Raw genomic sequence first — 16,895 nt, 5'->3', positions numbered from 1 at the left:
GTTTGTTTGTTTGCTTATAGCTACATAACCCCCTCCATATTTCATGGTTTACATGAGAGTTCTATTTTTTATTTACTCAGTTTCCATGCAGGGTACAAGTTTGTCCTGGCTAAGTTACTTTTCTGTTGTTTATCACGGTTCAGTGGTGTTATCTGTTCTTGGTCTGTTTGCAAATTAAACTTTCATAGGAAAATATGCTGTTTAGTCTTGTGGATGAATATTATATATAATGTCTCTTTTCATACCAGTAAAAGTATTCCTTGTTTCCATGTATTCATGCTGAACTGGGTTAAGGTACTTGGCTGACTTACGAGGAGATTGTTCAGTATTTAATCATTTTTATTGATTAAATTATTATTGATTGCATCAGGTTAGCTTTACTTCAAAATGGTCTTAGTGTAAATATCATTTTGTTTTAGTATATAAGTGTTTTTGAGAGACTTTTATTCAGAACATAAGTTTTAAATTGAATGTTTTATGTGAAAATAAGCATACTAATTATATTAGGTCACACCTAGACAGAGAAGCATTACATTACACACCTGATTTAGAGGATTTTCAGGGAGATGTTGTTGACAGCCACATTCATCAAATACATTAAATATAGCAGGTGGGTGGATAAACCAATTACAACACTAATCAGTTATTTTTAAATTAATATTATTGTTTAGTTATCTTAAAATGTCCACCCGTATCCAACCTTCAAGTGTTGCTTTCTTCACCATGTTATTTTAAAACATTCTGTATGTCTATAAATATACGTGTATATATATATCTATATATATATATATATATATATATATATATACACATATAGTAGGCCGTATGTGTAAGATATATAAAACAACATGATAGAAAGTAGCAAATTGGGTCTTATTTTAAAATGTGTGGTATTTGGCGCCATCTAGCGGCACCGCTTGGCGAACATTTGGATAAATAATTTCACCAGTGGGGGACATTTGTTGCTACGGTTTTGGTTTGGCTTCATGTATTCTTGGCACCAAACCAACACACATCCTGCAAAACATAATTCAAGCTCTAAGTGTTTGTGGAAAGAGGCAAGCTATACATTCAAAACGTGAGGTACCAATCCACTACTCAAAAGTGTAAAGCCTTCTAGTGTTCAAGATTAATGTTTTTGTTTAAGAATTTGTTTAAGTACCACTACATAATGAAATAGCGCTTTTGCATTGTTTAAGCAGCAGAATTCAAATAGTAAAGGCAGAACAATAAATAAACAATATTTATAAAACATTGAATTAAATGTACAATATCGTATAGTACTAATAACCAGTACAGGAATCCTGAGCATGTCTAGTAGGTTAAAATACCTTAGGTGTGCACCACACTGGTAGTTTTCTGTAGTGCAACTGTCCATGGAGTCTTACTGTAGCACCCTCCTAGTTGGCTAAAAGTTATGTCTAGGAGGACCTCCATAAGCTGCCTCTTATATAACTGCCCAGGGTGATCCCCAGAACGGATACCCTCCTGATCAGTTCGTCTGGTTCGTCCAAGCGTTTGCTTAATTTAACTATCACTTCCTCACAATAGATGGCAGTGGTCAACAGTTGAGGTTGTATAGTCACAGACAGGGTGTGACGAAGAGCTGTTCCCAAATCTCGCAAACTCTCGCGAAAGATGCAAGCTTCATACTTCCCCGTGAACCTTTGCGATTTCTCTTTCTAGCCGGCGCCTGAGAATGGGTACGTGTTTTTGTGATCTGGCGAGAGAGAGAATCCATGTCCATCAGATGGTTTGCAAGAAGAATAGAATTATAATGGTTCGGCTTGTTCAAGATTTATTTTAGACTGATGTTATATTTGTGAACTTATCAATAGATGCTCATAGCATCGGATTTTTATCAAATAATTTAAAAGTGATCGCTGATATGTTTCAAGATGGCTTCTCGCATGGTGTTCTTGCTGGCTGTCGTACTATAGTGGTTTTCGTGCTTTTGTTGTTAAAGGCGCATGGTTATGACCTGTTAACTAGTACATATTCGTCTTTTCTGTGCCAATTAGTAATTGATTTAGTCATTTGTTGTGTAACTCCGTCCTTAAATGCTACAGTAGCCTACCCAATGTAGTACCTTGCTTGCTAGTGGTGATGTTTCATCCTAGGCCTTGGGTTATTGTCGTGGCTGTGATTCGTAATGCTTACGGATCTCAGTATCGTGTTGGTGTAGCTCGTTTTTTAGCAGAAGTGTTTTCTAGCTCGTGTAGACTGAACCGTATTGATCACTTTGAATTAGCACATCGTCTTAGTATGTGGTCTTGTAACATGCTTTGAAGCTCAGCCAGCCATGTGCAGGGTTCTCTGGGTTGTAGCTAGCTAGAAGTGCTTGAGTGAAAATGATGACTTATAAGCTGAATCCGACTAAAGCATGCGGAAATCACCTTGGAGAACTGATAACTCAAGCACATTTAAAGATGAAGCCAGTATTCTTTGATTGTCCACTTCTAACCTGACTACTCTGGGCTTCAGGTATCTCGAGGGATAACTGGCACAAACGCCGCAAGACCGGCGGTAAACGCAAGCCTTACCACAAGAAAAGGAAGTATGAGCTTGGGCGTCCTGCTGCAAACACCAAGGTAATTATCCCGACATGATTTTTAATTGTTAAATGACTGTGTGGGTGATGAGAACGTGACCTTAGGTAACGTCCTTTTTGACCGTTTTGGTTCAAAGCTCTGGACCTACCAATGTTAGGCCTTGTCATAGTTACACTGACACACAACAGTAAGCATTTCAAATGTTCCAGTGCCCATTGGTGGTAGTTCCCGTCAGGATGATGCCTCAAGTCTGTTTATTGCTTTTTAGATCGGAGCTCGCCGTATCCATACAGTGAGGGTCCGCGGTGGCAACAAGAAATACCGTGCTCTGAGGCTCGATGTCGGCAACTTCTCATGGGGGTCTGAGTGTAAGTCTAATCTTGTGCTGGTCAATTATAGCAGTAATTAGTTTGACTTGGGAAATGCTCTTTCTATGAAGATAACTTTGACCAGTTCTGCTACTGAGTGCAAGTGATGTTATTGTAGTCTCCTGAGAAAGATGTAGCCTAATATCCCCCTTCATGCTTGTTGGGATGATGGGTTGAGAACAAGGCTATTGGCCGTTAAATGCTCCTTGTGTCTTTGCAGGCTGCACTCGCAAGACCAGGATCATTGATGTGGTCTACAATGCCTCCAACAACGAGCTGGTGAGAACCAAGACCCTGGTGAAGAACTGCATCCTTCTGGTTGACAGTCTTCCCTTCAGGCAGTGGTATGAGGCGCACTACGCCACTCCTCTGGGACGCAAGAAGGGAGCCAAGCTGGTACGTAACCCTGTATAGAGACAAGTTTATAGCACGAAACAAAGGCATCTACCTATGGTCTTTCTATGAAGATAACCTTGTCCAGTTCTGCTACTGAATGGAAGTGATGATATTTGTGACCCTGAGAAAGACTTAAGGGTAGATGCTTTCAAAACAAAGGATATTCTGTTGGCCACAGCATTTGGTGGCCACATTGAGCGCAATGTAATTTTATCTAAACATTTCAGGTTTATAACAGCGATACATTTGATAACTTCCCTCTCGCTGCACCTGACACTATTGCAGGATTTTGAGTTTGATGTAATTGACCTTTCCAACCCCCTTGGTGTTTGACAGACTCCCGAAGAGGAGGAGGTCCTGAACAAGAAGAGGTCCAAGAAGATTCAGAAGAAGTTTGACGAGCGTAAAAAGACGTGCAAGATCAGCAGCCTCCTGGAGGAGCAGTTCCAGCAGGGCAAACTGCTCGGTGAGTCCCAGTCTGAATGTGGATGGAGTGGTTGCCTCCATGTTCATAGGGTTTGTTCCAGCATGTCCCTAAACTCTCCTGCCTGTACTGGGTTCCTTGAGTAATCTTGGAGAGGGGCATCCGTTAAGACTGTTTGCAATCTTGTTATTGATGATGAAATCTTATCCAGTTCTGCTGCTGAATATTCTGCGATGAGACTTTTTATTGTTCTGAAATAACGCATGCTAGGACCAGGGTGGTGTTTGTCTCGTATTCAATCTTGAAAGTAATTGCTTGTTCCTCCTCCTGCAGCCTGCATTGCCTCCAGACCTGGCCAGTGTGGCAGGGCAGACGGCTACATCCTGGAAGGCAAGGAGCTCGAGTTCTACTTGAGGAAGATCAAGGCCAAGAAAGGCAAATAGATGTACAGCTGTTTGATACTACGTCAATAAAACCCACACGTCCCAGAATTGCCTTCTGCCTCTTTATTGCAGTCATGCATTTTAGGTAACATGGAGGAACATTTTTGTAGGTTTATGGGTGTAGGAATTGTTTTACGTTCATACATGTTTTCTGTGACTGCACTGCCAAGTGACTGGGCAGCTGTCCTCATAGCTGTCCAATCTCATTCCAGTGCCAGATAAACCTCAATCAGCAGAAGGGCTGGGTCACTTAATGGCTCCTCCCTTTCGAAGACTGAGAACATTCCACCTATATTGACAAACTGATCATCATGCATAATTGGGTTTGTTTGTTCAATAAAGTCTTAAGAAATAAGAATGTGTGTACATTATTCTTTGCTGAATAACAAGGCCGTCAAACTTGGGACTGCTGTTTAGCTGACTCATCAAAGATGCTGATGAGTCTCTTGTGGTTGTAACTAAAGTCATTCCCAGGATGGGTTAGGGTTAGTAAATTTTTTATGTTTTTGGAGGACCTCATTATATTTAGGGAGTCAGGTGGCTGAGCGGTTAAGGAATCGGGCTAGTAATCAGAAGGTTGCTGGTTGGATCCCTGGCTCTGCAAAATGACGTGTCCTTGGGCAAGACACTTCACCCTACTTGCCTCGGGGGAATGTCCCTGTACTTACTGTAAGTCACTCTGGATAAGAGCGTCTGCTAAATGACTAAATGTATATTGCCATTATCAGTATGACATCTAATAAGCGACTGCTAGAAATCCATGCAAGTGATGGTCACTAGAGGCATTGTCAATGCCTGTGGAGTGGCATAAACGAGACCTCATTGAGTACAATAATTGAACTGTTACTGAATAACTCATCTGGATGTAATAAACCTTTACAGTATTGCATAAGTCTTGTGTAAAGTAAAATATAAAGCTGAAAGACAATTTTTAAGCAAGTACTATTATACACTACTTAGCATTTTGCCCATAGTATCATTTTACTTAAAATACGGGGGCGAATTGAGTGGCACGTGGGGAGCACTTTAAATCAGTAATACTGTAGCATTGTACACTTGTTTATATGTTCAGTTATGTGGAATCTGATATAATATATAGCCGATATGGCCTAGAAGTTTAATGAAATAAAAATGAAGTGTAAATATGACATTAGGTAAGGAAGTAGGGCAAAAGTCATCTTACTAGTCATGTGATACAAACCGCTGTTGTGATTGGATACAATTAATTTTGTTGGGTGGTACAAAGGTGGTTGTAGTGCTGAAGGATATTTGTAAGAGACGACTGCTTCGCAATCATAACAATGCTTTTGAACAAGGTAACTTCGATTTATAGACGACTCAAAGATAAGGAATTGGTATATTTGGGTTGCATTAATGTTTTGTTTTTTTAACAATGCGAATTCTCGATCAACGTATTCTAGCTCCTAAGGTTAGCTGTGTGTCTTGCTTTGCCTGTTTAGGCGTGACGCCACTTGATATTGTAAAACTAAGGCAGTTAATTCCAAATTCAGTTGTTTTCTATTTGTTAGCATTAGACTATCATCTTATCAAAAAAGTGGTTGTAGGCTAGCTAAACCAGCCATAACACTTTTATTTAGTAACGTATTTGACGATTAGCCATGACGTGGAGACTGAAGGGTTACATACATATTTTGTTTTGCCTTCTGCGTTTTAATGCAGCCCAATACCTGGCCTTTTTTCGGTATATAACAAGATGCAAATTGATATTCTTAGAACGAGGTTAGTCTGGCTATTGATTTGCCCTCTTCCGTGCTACGTTAACCCTAAAGGTTGTGAGGGCCGGGATTCAGACAGGACTCAGGCTTCAGAGCACAAGTGCTACAGCCAGCGCAAGGGCAGCTACCAGTCCTGTAACGCAAGGAGGGTTCTGCTTTGGTGAGTAGGACACTTGGATGCATACAACACAAGTTATTTTTAGATTTCGAATGAGTTCCAGTGTCTCATCATGGCAGCTCCTGTCAACAGAGTTTACCGAACAACAGAAGGAGTTTCAGGAGTTGGCTCGCAAGTTCGCCCGGGAGGAGATTGTCCCAGCTGCAGCATCGTATGATAAAAGTGGTGAAGTGAGTGTGATTGGCAATTTTAGAGTAGGAATATATATACTGAATTTGCACCTTCCTTTCAAGTGTTATGCTTTCATTACATTTGTCATTTGAATCATTCAGCAGAAGCTTTCAACCAAAGCAACGTTCAAATGTCTTTCTTATGACCTTTTCCGTGCATAGTATCCCTTCCCCATCATTAAGAGAGCATGGGAGCTGGGTCTGATGAACTCTCACATTCCAGAAGATTGCGGTATGCCTTTGTCTCTTCTTTAACATGTCCGTGCAGGCACTGTGCTTGGCCCTTATTAATAAATTAAATAAACATTTGTTTCTTACATTTTTAGGTGGAATGGGTCTGTCTATTTTTGATTCCTGCCTCATCACAGAAGAGCTGGCCTATGGCTGCACTGGAGTCCAGACTGCCATTGAGGCCAACTCTCTGGGTGTAAGTTGTTGAAAGTTTACTGTCTTAATGGAATGGTGAGGTTGCTTGATCTGTATTGATATCAACTTTGGATGGACAGACCAGTTATATTTGCTGTGTCATCTACATAGCAAATGCCAGTTATCCTTGCGGGCAATGATGAACAGAGGAAGAAATACCTGGGAAGAATGACTGAGGAGCCACTCATGTGTGTAAGTGTTTCCTTTGCTTACCATGTGACAGGTAGACTTTTATAAAAATAAATAAACATTTCCAATCAGAAAAGGCCTGGAAACGCAGTTGTATTTGTGTCGACAGGCCTACGGTGTGACAGAGCCTGGGGCTGGCTCAGATGTTGCAGGCATCAAGACGCGTGCAGTGAAGATGGGCGATGAGTATGTTGTCAATGGCCAGAAGATGTGGATCACCAATGGTGGCAAAGCTAACTGGTGAGTTGAGTTGTGCACTTTACATGCAGTCTTCAACCAATCTGAGGATGTTTGGAAATGGATGATCAGCGTTGGCCACCTCTTTTTCAAAGGTTCTTCCTCCTGGCCCGCACTGACTCCGATCCCAAATGCTCAGCCAGCAAGGCTTTCACAGGCTTCATTGTCGACGCAGACACTCCTGGAATCCTAATCGGCAGGAAGGTATGATTATGTAAAAGACCACCATTGGTACTAAAGTTAATACATTTTGATATGTCACTGTGGTAATCCCCTTCCGGGTGGGTCTGTCTGTGTAGGAGCTGAACATGGGCCAGAGGTGCTCAGACACCAGGGGCATCACTTTTGAGGATGTGAGGATACCCAAGGAGAATGTCCTGATTGGAGAGGGAGCTGGATTCAAGATCGCTATGGGGGCCTTTGATAAAACCCGGCCACCGGTTAGTCATACTAGAAGCAACTAGCAATCATGTTTTTGTTTGTAAAACAGTAGTTGTCTGATGGGGGTTGTTTATCGGGCAGGTTGCTGCAGGGGCCACAGGCCTGGCACAGAGGGCACTGGATGAGGCCACCAGGTATTCCCTCGAGAGGAAAACCTTCGGAAGATTAATCGCTGAGGTAAGAACATGCATTAGCATTTCAAGCTAACAGATTTAGATATGTTTGTAGTTCCCTTCTCCACATTCTAGATGCATTTCCTTGATCTACTCTACTATTCCTGACCACAGCACCAGGCGGTATCCTTCCTCCTGGCTGAGATGGCCATGAAGGTGGAGCTGGCTAGGATGGCCTATCAGAGGTCAGCCTGGGAGGTGGACTCGGGCCGCAGGAACACGTACTACGCCTCCATTGCCAAGGCCTACGCCGGAGACATCGCTAACCAGGTGGCCAGCGACGCCGTACAGGTGTTCGGCGGCAACGGCTTCAACAGTGAATATCCAGTGGAGAAACTGATGAGAGATGCCAAGATTTACCAGGTTGGTAAACACACTAGCTATGTTTGCCTCTTCTGTTAAATGAGGAATCATTTTGGGAGATATAACTTTTAATATTGTTTCATTTTCTTTTTTCAGATCTATGAAGGAACCGCCCAGATTCAGAGACTAATTATTTCTCGTGAACACTTTGGGAGATTCAAGAAATGAGCTGGAAATGCTTTCGTCCTATCCTTGCTGAAATGTTATCTGTCAGATATTTTATATTCACATGAGTGGAAATGATCAATTCAACTCAGGACACAGTAAACCGAATGTTGGTTGCCTTGTATCTTATACTTTCTTGCCTTACTCACTTTCATTAACAGTAGGTTTAAGGCCAATTCCAAATATCAGTCGTTGTGGCACAGCTGTGCTTGATCTGTCACATGATGTCTGCCAGCCTGGCTAGTGATTCAAGTCCTAGTGTGTGTGTGTGTGTGTGAAGAACTAATGATCAAATAGGTCAAAAGAAGTGGGCAAACCACTTTTCCAACTGTTAAACCTACATCCTCTAAGAAGATTTAAATTGAATAAGAATAAACTATGTATACAAAATGTGCTATTGCATTTGTCATTTATTATATTGCACTACTTGGATCTCTGACATACCAGTCAGTGGGGGGAAATAAATGCTAGTTGTGCACTACGAGTCATTTAAAGGGAAAAGTAAAGCAAGGCTCTCACGCGTGGTGTGCGCGCAGTATTTATCATAACATGGTTTAGTGTCATTAATATTTAAGTGTCTAAAAAGCTGCTACAGTACAGGCTTTAATAAATGAACATCAGCCTGTGCTCACATGCTGACGTATCAGATGTTCTGACGTAAATATTCTGCGACTGAGATGATGCGAGGATTTTAAGAATGGTAACCTCGATTCAGATACATTATCACGTTTATTTGTTTGAATATTCCAATTTTACATCTGCTACTGTGTTTACTGTTGTATATGATGGCCTTACATTGGAGTATAACTGCAATTACTCTCGATCCAGGATAGAAAGCAAGAAACACTTAGCCACTAGCTAACTGCTGCTAGCTGTATTGGTCTAAATCATTGGCTAATCAGCTTGCTAGCTCTCTTAGATACTTCTAGAATTACATTTAGTTCAAATATTTAAACAATTACTGTTATCTACACCCAGCTAGTACGATTATTGTTGTATCGTCGACATAACATTAATAGTATGTGTATCAGTTTAATGAATCCATTGCTTAAGTTTGTCTATAGCTATCGGAGTTTTTGTTTTTTGTTTTGTTAAGGGCACCCAAGTAAAAGATGTCGTTATCAAGGATGATGCCCCAAGTACACTCCTCTTGGATAAGCATGCAGACTACATTGCTGCCTATGGCGCAAAAAAGGACGACTATGTATGTACCCAAAGTCAGATTGGTCTGCTTAAAAATGATCAGCCCAATCAACACCACGGCATGTTGGAGTTAGGTAAAGTGTAATTTCCTCATTTTCTCAATTTTCTCTTTCATTAATTCCCACAGGAGTACACACTGTCAGAGTACCTGAGGATGAGTGGGATCTACTGGGGCCTGACGGTCATGGACCTGATGGATCAGCTCTCCAGGATGAACCGTGAGGAGATCACCGACTTCATCAAGTCCTGTCAGCATGAGTGTGGAGGCCTCAGTGCCAGCATCGGGCACGACCCTCACCTGCTGTACACCCTCAGTGCAGTGCAGGTGACACAGTGGGAAATGTAGTTATCCTTGATGTAATTTAGTTACATCAAGAATACATGCTGCATAGTTAACATTGGAATGGAATTGAAACGGAATCAGAAGTTATCCAAACCTACATTTGAGTTGCTAATGTTACCAATAATTTGTATGTTGTAATTCTTTGTGCTTTTCTCATCTGTGACATCTCCCTCAGATCTTGTCGCTGTATGATGATGTCAATGTCATTGACGTGGACAAAGTGGTAGACTATATCAGGGGACTGCAGCAAGAGGATGGGTCTTTCGCAGGCGACAAATGGGGTGAGATGGCCTTTGCTCTTGCAGTTACTGTAAAACCCTAGATACTTAGTATGAATGTTAGGATGCTGCTATGAGGACTCCAGTTGGATGAAGGTATTATTGTTATCTTGTTCCTTACTGTCTTGTCTCTTTGCAGGTGAAATAGACACACGATTTTCCTTTTGTGCGGTTGCGACGCTTGCATTGCTGGTACGTGGACCAATAAGCATTTCAAATTGTATAGCAGAGCGTACATTCATTAAAGGCATACTACCAACAGATGCATCTGTAAATACAAACGTCGTATGATATTCTGTCCTATCAAGGGCAAGTTGGATGCCATCAACGTAGACAAAGCGGTGGAGTTTGTCTTGTCCTGTATGAACTTCGATGGAGGGTTCGGCTGTAGGCCTGGCTCTGAGTCTCACGCTGGCCAGGTACTCACACTGTTATTTTTTCCCCCCCAACACATATCTGGCGGATGGGTTAACAATATCAGGCTTGTGCCAATGTTGGTGAATTTTCGACTTATTTTCTCTTGTTTCCTCTCTTCCCTCCCTCAGATCTACTGCTGCACTGGTTTCCTGTCCCTCACAGGGCAGCTCCACCAGATTAATGCTGACCTGCTGGGCTGGTGGCTCTGTGAGAGACAACTACCATCCGGGGGCCTCAACGGTCGCCCTGAAAAGGTAGGTGCTCTGAAAAAGATGGGCTTCGTACTGTCTGAGAAGTTAGGCCTTCAGAATGAATCCAAGTGTTTGGGTATGATATTCGGTCTAACCTACTTCCTTCTCTTGCTCTACTCAAGTTACCCGATGTGTGCTACTCGTGGTGGGTGCTGGCCTCGCTGAAGATCATAGGCAGAATCCACTGGATCGACAAATCCAAGCTGAGGTCCTTCATTCTAGCCTGCCAAGATGATGAGACGGGCGGCTTTGCGGATCGACCAGGAGATATGGTGAGCTACAACCCGGAGATGCAGCCCTGCCGTTCAAGCACCAACACAGCTGCCTGTGAGACACACCTCAGCCTTTTTTTTGCCTATCCTAACCCGTCTGTTTCCCCTCCTTCTCAGGTGGACCCCTTCCACACGCTGTTTGGGGTGGCGGGGCTTTCCCTCATGGGCGATGAGCAGATCAAGCCTGTCAACCCCGTGCTGTGTATGCCCGAGGACGTGCTCCAGAGGATAGGCCTGCACCCGGACACCCTGACCTAGGCCCTCTTAGGCGCCATCACGCTCACCCTCACCATGCACTCCTCCACCACACCCCAGCCCTGCACACAGGCCACAAAGGAGAGGCCAGGGATGGCTGGAGGGGCTAGGAGAGCCCACCACGCTGAGATAGGGATGAGATACTCTGATGCTTGAGACCGTTACGGTCAGGCTTGCAGGCTTTCTCTCTGGACTGGTGTGGACGGAAATGTACAATAGATCAGGTAAGGATAGGAATTAGATGTTGGAAACACAAGACCAGAGCGAAAGCCTGCAGTGCTGTGGACCAAAAGGACTCATATGCTTTACAGTGGTAGGCAGGCGTCACTTCACTGATACTGAAAGACATACAATAAAGAAGATAACTTTCATTTGTTGTTGATAAATTTGCTTAAAAGTGAATTTGTATGAAGCACCAAATCTTGTCCCTCGTTCGGTCGTACCCACTTATTCATCTCTTGTCACCGTCAACTCACCACAGAGGACACCCAGAAGCCTGTAACTGCGTACCATGTATGTTCTGATCATGTTTACACTAGAGCCTCTATTCTTCGTTGAAAGCTGAACAGATGACTGGATCTCAAGGGTAGCAACAGGATACTTGCTGCACGCAAACCCAATTTCCTGATTGTTGTTTTATTTTGGACATATATCGACACGTATTTGAAGGTGTGGTTTTGGGGGGAGTCGATGAGAACGTCTGATCACTGCGTCTTGCGTCATCTTTTTTTTAAATCCCAACTAACTTTCTCATGTAACTTCTCAAACGATCAGGATTTATAAAGAATCCGTAGTTATTTTCCTCACCAAGTGCAAGATTATATTCTTGATCGCTATCTGATAGGAATCGGCTGACTTCTGAGAGTTTGTCTTTGTGATTACTGTAATATGCTTAATATTAATGTTTTATTGAAATGACATTGTCAGCTCTGTGCACTGTTGTTGCCTGACTTTTACCCACCTTTTTTATTTTTTGACACTTCTGCATGTTTCTGTTAGATTTACTGGGAGCAGGGAGCTATCATAACATTGTCCATCAAATACTCATCATATAAATACAGCATATTTATTTGCATGCAGTTTGGATATCTATTTATGTACTACAGAACTACTACCATCTTGTTAGGCAATAAATACATATAATGTTTCCCGCAAAGTATATTTGTGTTTGTTGCTGTTTAAATTTCATTACATCTTTGTGCGTTCATGAGACATCAGCATGTAAGACAGTTCAGCTCTTACCACCACTAGATGGCAACATAACCACTCATGTTCCTTGTGGACTACTTCAGGAGTATTACAAGTTTTGGCTAGGTCATACAATTATAGGCGTAGGTTTAAATTGATATGTATTGGACACTGCCACACACACACTTTTTTTACGAATATATTTAATGGCTGCATTCTCAATTGTTACAATAAGTTGTCCTGCCCACATTTGGAAACGTCTATATAGTGTATTATAGAGCTTATATGCAGAATTTGTTTGCGAGTGTTACTAAGGCAGCTATTTTCCTATCATACTACGGATCCTCCTTGTTACTTCCAAGATGTCACCACCAGACAGTCACACATCTCTTTTGTTATGACGTGTCAGACAAAAAGAAAAGACAAACTTCTCTTTCAATAATTGGATGTTCAGTTTTATAACCTGTTTCCCACACAAAGATTTATTTTCAGCCTTGACACCTCATCTACCTACTCCGGAATATTTGGTAGCAAACATCATATGCAGGTGGAAAAGCAAACAAAAACACGGCTCAAAGGCTTCTATCTAATTATTTTTGTTCAGGCGACTGGAGAGCAGTAATCTGTGGGCACTTGGCATCTGGGCAGGGACAATGCTGGTTGTTAGGCTACAGAGAAACCCCACAGGCTCTCATTAGTGTGGGCCTGAGAGAGAGAGAGAGAGAGAGAGAGAGAGAGAGAGAGAGAGAGAGAGAAATGGGAGCCCATGTGAACCAGAGAAAGGGAGGAATGAGAGCCTTAGAGAGTCATGTCTCACTTCTTAGTTGATGCTCACTGTGATCAGTCCTGTTTCCTGAGAAACGGCCACAGATTGTGTTCCCCCCTCAGTCTTACCACCCTGTCTTTCATCAGTATTAGATGTAGATACTCAGTATTAACAGCTGCCCAAATAGCTGAATATATATTGAAATGCATACATTTAGGGACTATTGTTCTAATACTATTTTTAAAAATGTGCTAGAATGACAGATCATCATGAAATGGTTGCAACGGTAGACAGCATAGTCTAGTTCCTGCAACTGTACTGTTTACTATGTGTTTTGATGTTCACGTCAGTGCTTTGGGCTGACTCATTCCCTTATGATATTTGCAGTAGCCAGGAGGACAATGTGTACGTTACAATGACAGACTTGTTTCTGCTACTTATTTGCCAAATGGCCCATAGTCCAGCCTGGGTCTGCCAGTGTGAAACCTGTAAAAGCTCTCTCACTTTCACCTGATCAGCATTTCAATCAAGCCGTTCCTCTACTAGAGCATCCTTGATTATCAGGTGCATTTAGACCAAATTCTTGGACTGGACATCTAACCACACAGCTTCTGGCACACCGTTTCGATGTGCGTTCAATAGATCACATCTCCTCTGCTCAGATGCTTTATTGACAGATGAATAGTGAGTCAGCAGAGTGCGACCCCCCCTTTCAACCAGTTTCAAACCCAGTTCTGGTGTGGTGGGCTGGAGGGGTTGGCGGCTGTGCTATGTTCAGTTGTCCAGGTTGAGGTAGTTGCGGAGAGGCGCGGGCAGAGGCAGGGCCCTGATGCCGTCGGGGAGCCGGCCCCTCTGCAGCAGGCAGGCCCTCACCGCCACCCTGCACAGGTGGCTCAGCTCACACGGCTCCTGGTAGCGCGTCAGGGGGATGTGCTTCTTCCAGTCTTCGATCAGGGCCTTGCGCCCGTACACCACCTGCATCTGGGAGGTCAGCCATGTCAGGAAGTCTGGCCACAAGTGAAAGACTTCTGAAGGACTTCTTAGATTGCATACTATTCGTTTGTGATAGAATACATTTGCTTGCGACAATTTGTTATCAATACTTGGCAATAATTACATTGTGTTTCCCTCAAAGTGTATTTGTGTTTGTTGTTTCTTTCAACTTTGAAATCAGATGCTGTAAAATAGACCCTAACCCAGAGGTCCACTGTGAAGGATGATGAATACAGAATGCAACTTGACTTACCTCAATGTCTGCCATACAGACATAGGTGACCACCCGGAAGCACAGCTCCATACAGTCCTCCAGCTCTGTGGTGACTGTGGTGAGGCATCTCTCATCCAACACTTCCAGGCGTGGTGGGTTGAACAGGATGGAGATGATGACATAGGTGGGTCGCCGCTCGCGCTCCAGCATACCGTACTGCAGTAGAACCTTCAGCACGTCATACTGGCGGTTCTGCGCCACGAACATGAGGGGAGTCACACCACCCACTGTACTGGGGCTGTAAATGGGCGTGAAGCGCCTATGAAGAACCACGATTTAGCTTTCATGTTAGAGTTTATGATTAGGAGATAACCAAAGAGCAATGTTCTGTTTTAGTACAATTTGTGATACCTCCATGCAATGGCCAGGTTGTTTGTCTGGTCCTGAAGATACGGTGACGTCCTCTCCATCAATTTCCTGACTATTTCTGCGCTGCCTCTGCGCGCGAAGACCCAGTGGAGGATGGTGTTGGTGCACACGTTTATGAATTCCATGTAGAACTCGGGCTCCAATCGGGCATGTGCGGTTTTAGCGAAATTTATGAAATCTACTATGAATGAATCAAATTCCTCTGATGTTGCATTGCGCAGGATTGTTCCCAACGTTTTATAGATGCGAGGCTCATATGTCTCTTGGCCCCATTGTCCGGGAAACCTGTAAAGTGGTTTCCGAATTACGCGCGCAACCAAATTGAGAAAAACGTTGCAATCGTGATGATTGTCATCTTCGCTGTCCGACATTGTTGTGGTCGGACACTCCCGTTTCACGTTTCTGCCATGCTTTTGGAAAGGTTTTGGAATAACATTGTTACCATTGTTACATTGGCAAAACTAACACGTAATGAAGAACGTTCAAACTGTGCGCACTATGACCCATACTATGAAGCGTTCAGTTGCATTTAAATAGGTAGAAAAGGTAGATCTGTAAGAATTAGTTGTTTAATATAGGCCTATAACTATTTAACGACGAAAATAAATGTATTGCCTTACGCACATCCTTTAATTAAAACAGTGTCTACATTCTTTCGATAAAAACATTAACTTTTTTATGTAAAGCTTGTTGCTTTTCGTTTTCTAGAAACATTCTCTGGGGTATATTGTACTCGTGGATGAGCGCTTTCAGACCCTCTTGGATTGCAGTCTTCGACATTGCTTCTTTGAGACGGGTGCAACGGCTGGTGCCAACAATAGGACTTGTCATGGGCACCCCTAAGAACAACTTAGAAGAGTATTTCTCCACATTCCACCTTGTCGCACTGTCGTATTTCAACGGCACTGCTGATTTGGAATGAACTTCCTTGGAAATAGATAGGCTTGAGAAATCGTAGAAGAAATCAGTTAGTTTATGACATTTCTGTATCACAGGTAGGTCTACGCTGAATGGTCGCTTGGAGTCCGAGTGTGTAAAAGACGAAGTCGAAGAGGAAACTTTAAAACCAACTGTACCATCTGTCAAAGTGTTGCCACGTGCTCCTCTTGAACTGGCCCCTGTCCATCGCCTCATGTTTACATGTCCTGTAGTGTGGTTCAGACGCATGCTTGATTGTGTGTTTACCACTGTCATTTGGTGGCAATACCCACTAATTGTTTCTATATTCCTCAATGTCGTCTTGATGTCTCGTATTCTCCTGTTGATCAAATACATAGAACGGTAGTGATCTTGCTCCAGTAACTGCCTTTCACTTGTGTATCTTTTTATTTCATGGTCATTTCTTTCGTGCGCCCTCATCAGAGTATCGATTCTTGCGTTGCTGTCTTTGCTCCAGTGATTCATGTTTACAACCTTCAAACTCTGAACTCCTAATGAGCAGGCGAGGCAGGGGCGAACTGTTCTGGGTTTACCTCATGGGGGCAGCCAGGTGCCCAAAAACACCAAGAGACATGAGAGAACTTTTAATGATAAAAATCATAATTGTCACCTGAATTATGTGGGATGCATGTTGTTTAGCAACTAAAACCGTAATCCCATGTTTTAAAATGCCCTCTAATAGCTTGAACATTGTTAGAAATGTTGAGCTGTGGTTGCTATATGCCGTATTCCCACAATCATACTGTAGGGCAGGCTATACTGCGCACTATTAAATCAACAGTGGTCCATGGGTGTGGCACGGCATTAGGAGCGGCACTATATAAAAGGATAACGTACCTTCTTCGTCATTTTAGACTTACCCCACATAACTATTAATTATATTTACGATTACTAATATGTTTATATGTGGACTTGGCTTTGAAAAAGAAGTAAGCATGAAGAGTGAGAATTCACCAGGGGGCAGTAAAACACAAACATTCATCTATGTCAGCAGCCAACCAAGATGTTAGTTTCAAGGCTGCTGGAGACAGTACCGTTTCAGTTCTACTGTATTTTGTTGCTTCTTCCATGATCAAGTGTGCCTGC

General features: G+C 42.7%; 4 protein-coding genes and 4 non-coding genes across 8 annotated transcripts; 7 read left to right on the top strand and 1 right to left on the bottom strand.

Moving 5' to 3' along the window:
* Positions 1 to 1,653: 1,653 nt before the first annotated feature.
* rps8a (ribosomal protein S8a) lies at positions 1,654 to 4,231 on the top strand. Its single transcript, XM_067253575.1, has 6 exons — positions 1,654 to 1,703; positions 2,485 to 2,591; positions 2,821 to 2,920; positions 3,141 to 3,316; positions 3,653 to 3,782; positions 4,074 to 4,231. The coding sequence occupies exons 1-6, from the start codon at positions 1,700 to 1,702 to the stop codon at positions 4,181 to 4,183; spliced, it is 627 nt and encodes a 208-aa protein (XP_067109676.1). The 5' UTR covers positions 1,654 to 1,699; the 3' UTR covers positions 4,184 to 4,231.
* On the top strand, positions 2,629 to 2,736 carry LOC136959614 (small nucleolar RNA SNORD46). The gene has a single exon (XR_010878755.1). It is a non-coding gene; the product is annotated as a small nucleolar RNA SNORD46 (small nucleolar RNA).
* LOC136959613 (small nucleolar RNA SNORD38) lies at positions 2,981 to 3,048 on the top strand. The gene has a single exon (XR_010878754.1). It is a non-coding gene; the product is annotated as a small nucleolar RNA SNORD38 (small nucleolar RNA).
* LOC136959637 (small nucleolar RNA SNORD38) lies at positions 3,377 to 3,445 on the top strand. Its single transcript, XR_010878777.1, has one exon. It is a non-coding gene; the product is annotated as a small nucleolar RNA SNORD38 (small nucleolar RNA).
* A 109-nt stretch (positions 4,232 to 4,340) lies between the features above and the next one.
* On the top strand, positions 4,341 to 4,469 carry LOC136959619 (small nucleolar RNA SNORA35). The gene has a single exon (XR_010878760.1). It is a non-coding gene; the product is annotated as a small nucleolar RNA SNORA35 (small nucleolar RNA).
* A 948-nt stretch (positions 4,470 to 5,417) lies between these two features.
* Positions 5,418 to 8,655, top strand: acadm (acyl-CoA dehydrogenase medium chain). Its single transcript, XM_067252750.1, has 12 exons — positions 5,418 to 5,499; positions 5,974 to 6,079; positions 6,170 to 6,267; positions 6,430 to 6,499; positions 6,594 to 6,694; positions 6,805 to 6,885; positions 6,992 to 7,122; positions 7,215 to 7,323; positions 7,419 to 7,559; positions 7,642 to 7,737; positions 7,848 to 8,096; positions 8,193 to 8,655. Exons 1-12 carry the CDS (start codon positions 5,485 to 5,487, stop codon positions 8,262 to 8,264), a joined length of 1,269 nt encoding a protein of 422 aa, XP_067108851.1. The 5' UTR covers positions 5,418 to 5,484; the 3' UTR covers positions 8,265 to 8,655.
* Positions 8,656 to 8,917: 262 nt separating this feature from the next.
* rabggtb (Rab geranylgeranyltransferase subunit beta) lies at positions 8,918 to 11,417 on the top strand. The gene is made up of 9 exons (XM_067253362.1): positions 8,918 to 8,961; positions 9,358 to 9,465; positions 9,592 to 9,789; positions 9,983 to 10,088; positions 10,225 to 10,277; positions 10,394 to 10,504; positions 10,631 to 10,756; positions 10,876 to 11,025; positions 11,143 to 11,417. Exons 1-9 carry the CDS (start codon positions 8,959 to 8,961, stop codon positions 11,281 to 11,283), a joined length of 996 nt encoding a protein of 331 aa, XP_067109463.1. The 5' UTR covers positions 8,918 to 8,958; the 3' UTR covers positions 11,284 to 11,417.
* A 2,591-nt stretch (positions 11,418 to 14,008) lies between these two features.
* On the bottom strand, positions 14,009 to 15,241 carry LOC136958940 (ankyrin repeat and SOCS box protein 17-like). The gene is made up of 3 exons (XM_067253096.1): positions 14,853 to 15,241; positions 14,481 to 14,760; positions 14,009 to 14,215 (listed from the first exon to the last, which is right to left on the bottom strand). The coding sequence occupies exons 1-3, from the start codon at positions 15,239 to 15,241 to the stop codon at positions 14,009 to 14,011; spliced, it is 876 nt and encodes a 291-aa protein (XP_067109197.1).
* Positions 15,242 to 16,895: the final 1,654 nt, after the last annotated feature.

Source organism: Osmerus mordax, chromosome 16 (assembly GCF_038355195.1).
Source record: "Osmerus mordax isolate fOsmMor3 chromosome 16, fOsmMor3.pri, whole genome shotgun sequence".
Taxonomy (NCBI): domain Eukaryota; kingdom Metazoa; phylum Chordata; class Actinopteri; order Osmeriformes; family Osmeridae; genus Osmerus; species Osmerus mordax.
This window is presented reverse-complemented; position numbering and strand designations above follow the sequence as displayed.